The following is a 3,029-nucleotide window of genomic DNA, read 5'->3' as shown; positions in this document are numbered from 1 at the left end:
GACGTCTACATTTTAAGACGTTTTCTAACCGTAAAATCTGTGGTGTTGTTGTTTCCCATACAAAATTGGAAACGACGCCGTCTACATTTTGTCACACTCAAAGGTATGTTTTTTACGCGTCTACATTTTGCAACCTCGCAGCAGGGTTGCATTATGGCAATACTAATCACATTTTTTTTATTTATTGGGCACGTTTTTTGTATTTGCATTTAATTTGAATGCAATTTCTGATGAAAAGAAACAAATCAAGGAAAAGAAATAACAAATATTAGGAATTGGTAATTAAGTTAAATAATTACAATTTTTCAGAAACAAAATCGAAAGGCGATATATAAAAAATGCACGCAAAGAGAAAATGTCTGGCAACACCAGCAAAGTTTTGATACGATTTTGCGACGACTGCTAGAAAGGGGTGCTCACAGTTTGATGCTAAAGATGTCTCAAAATGTAGACGTCTACATTTTCAGACATATTTGGAACGAACTGTGAACACCCCAAATGTAAACATCGATATTTTTCGACGAAACATCGATGTGTTGAAAATTTGCTGCGTCGTTTGCATTCCTAATTGGGGGTGGCAAATTAAATACGTTTGTTTTCTGTTGAAAATTTGCTGCATTTGCAAGAGTTATGAGTATTTTGTGCCGCCCAAAGTTACAATGGATAGGAATATAAAGAAATTTGTATATAAATATCAAAATCACGAAGGCAAGGCCTGTGAAGAAAGCATTGATATTGGGTTTCCTTTCGAATCTGATGAGGAATGCCTTGATGAGTTAGTTACAAGATTACTAAATAGCATGGATCCTATGCAGCGGTATTTGGATCGGAATATATGTACGAATTAAAATATTGCTTATGTATACATATACATATATGTATTTATTTATTTCGTTACACAATTTACAAACCATGGTTTTTATTTCGTAATATTACTTAGCACTTAAATCGGATTTACGTGAGTTCATACAAGAAGAAAACCAAAACTTTCTGGATCAATTTGCGGAGGGACTACTGGAACAGGTTCGCAATGATGAACTCGATCTAGAAGCTGTCATTCGGAAAACTGAGCGCAGCTATAAAGAGGAGATAATACAATTTGCCGATCGCATTGGGCCCAGTGATGAGGACATATTTGCGCAGAGTTTCCATCGGTAGGATTATTAATATGCATAGAGTTTCAAATACTTCGTCCTATAATAGACTTTCAAAATCATACATAGATTGGTACATTCGTCTTCATTAGAGGATATATTAAAACGCGAAAGAACATACGCAAAAGTTATTTCAGATATAAATAAGCAAATGGATAGGGAAGTAGAGACTTTAAATTCTAGGCAGCAACAAGAAATGGACTCGAAAATTAAGCAATTGGATATCACAACTACTTCGGAAGTAAACAGTAAAATAAATCCTATCGTGTGTATATGTATAATAGTTTATGGTTTTAGGATATCAATAACCTCTTAGCACAACAATATAGTACTCAAAATTATATACGACAACGTTCCGAGTCGGAGTTGCAGGCCAAGCGTGGACATCAACGCAACGAATACCGTGATTGGATTACCAGTCAAGTAGGTAAAATATTTGAAACCTCTCCGATTGCTACACCCCTCGGAAATCGTTCATCTATGTTTATATCACAACAACCATCGATGGAGGAAAGTTTTACAATACACTTGGGCTCACAGCTTAAACATATGCACAATATACGAATACTCAGTGCGGATGTCACGGATCTTTGCAGTCCACTGCACGTGGATGAGAGGTACAGAAAATTCTAGCAATAAGATTAGTTGCAGGTATATTAAAACTAAAAATTCCAGTTTAAATGGATTAAATATGGCATTGGGTCTATATTCAAGTTCTCTGTGTGGTGTAGTCGTTCTTACTCCGTCTATTCAAGCTCGACCTAATAAAAATATCATAAAAAATGCCAACATGTCAACCGAATTTCACTTCGACCAGGTATTATTAAGCGCTAAGGCAAATCTCATTTAAGTAATCTTGTTGTAAATCTTTACAGATAGATGATCAACTAGAGAAGATAGAAAAACACATACATACACTTAACGTTACCGATTCCAAAACGCCCAGCATGCACAGCAGTAGTAGTGCAGGCAATGGAAGTGATAATTTATCACCTAATAACGGTGGTGGCAACAGTAGTGCTGGTAGCGCTGGCAGCTCCCCTACTAAAATTGCCTCTACCAAACTAAAGACTGGCGACTTTTTTATTACTAAACACTCGAATCTTTCACAATCTCATGTTATTTTTCATTTAATTTCGGATGAGCCCATTAATAGTCCAAGTGAGATAAACTCTCGCCATCCGGTAATACTAGGATTGCGTAACATTTTAAAGACAGCCAGCCGACATGATGTTACTACACTTACAATACCAGCATACATTTTCAGACACTATTTGGAACGAACTGTGAACACCCCAATTGATGTTTTGCTGGACAATACATCGTCGGTACATCCACTAGAAAAGTGAAAAACATCGCCATCGTGCACTCACTCTGTTCGTATTCAGCGTTGCCACTTTGACTTTTTTACCAAATTTTTTTTTTTTTAGAACGAGTTTGGTAATTTGATAATTTTTTTTTCAATTTGGTAATTTTTTTCAACATGTCTTTTTTTTTAAGTTTTTAATACTAACTTAATTATTGATAAAAATTTATGGGTTGGCTTTCCTAAACGGAACCAATCGAGATTTCAGCGAAAGTATGTGGAATTTTGTCATGAAACTTTGTCAGGATGTTGGGGGAGGCTTTCTTTACATGAATATGTCACTCTCACAAAGTAGTTGCTAATAGTATTTAACCAATTTGTTGTTAAATAATCTTCACTACCACCGCCGAATTTTTGTACAAAATGCCACTTATCAATTGTATTTTGGTTGATATACAATATCTTCAATGTTCACGTGCGTATTTTATACTTTTAATATATATATATTCATCAGTTAATTAAGTAAAACGCGTATATAAATCCGTTCCCTCGTTTTACCACTTTTCACA

The 3,029-nt window shown here is 35.2% G+C and overlaps 1 protein-coding gene across 1 annotated transcript; it reads left to right on the top strand.

Annotated features, from left to right (window-relative positions):
* Window positions 1-585: 585 nt before the first annotated feature.
* LOC108354004 (protein C12orf4 homolog) lies at window positions 586-2,503 on the top strand. Its single transcript, XM_017605199.1, has 6 exons — window positions 586-837; window positions 941-1,154; window positions 1,224-1,395; window positions 1,452-1,771; window positions 1,830-1,971; window positions 2,030-2,503. Exons 1-6 carry the CDS (start codon window positions 660-662, stop codon window positions 2,501-2,503), a joined length of 1,500 nt encoding a protein of 499 aa, XP_017460688.1. The 5' UTR covers window positions 586-659.
* Window positions 2,504-3,029: the final 526 nt, after the last annotated feature.

Source organism: Rhagoletis zephyria, unplaced genomic scaffold, assembly GCF_001687245.7.
Source record: "Rhagoletis zephyria isolate East Lansing unplaced genomic scaffold, Rhagoletis_zephyria_1.1 Rzeph_scaffold_32753, whole genome shotgun sequence".
NCBI lineage: Eukaryota > Metazoa > Arthropoda > Insecta > Diptera > Tephritidae > Rhagoletis > Rhagoletis zephyria.
The sequence above is the reverse complement of the archived record's forward strand: the minus strand, read 5'-3'. Positions and strand labels throughout refer to the sequence as shown.

Excerpts from the sequence above, each read along its gene's own strand:
- LOC108354004 (XM_017605199.1), top strand. The coding sequence starts at position 660 with ATGGATAGGAATATAAAGAAATTTGTATATAAATATCAAAATCACGAA. Across the intron at positions 1,155-1,223 it reads TTTGCGCAGAGTTTCCATCG|ATTGGTACATTCGTCTTCAT; the intron begins GTAGGATTATTA and ends AATCATACATAG. Across the intron at positions 1,396-1,451 it reads ATATCACAACTACTTCGGAA|GATATCAATAACCTCTTAGC; the intron begins GTAAACAGTAAA and ends TTATGGTTTTAG.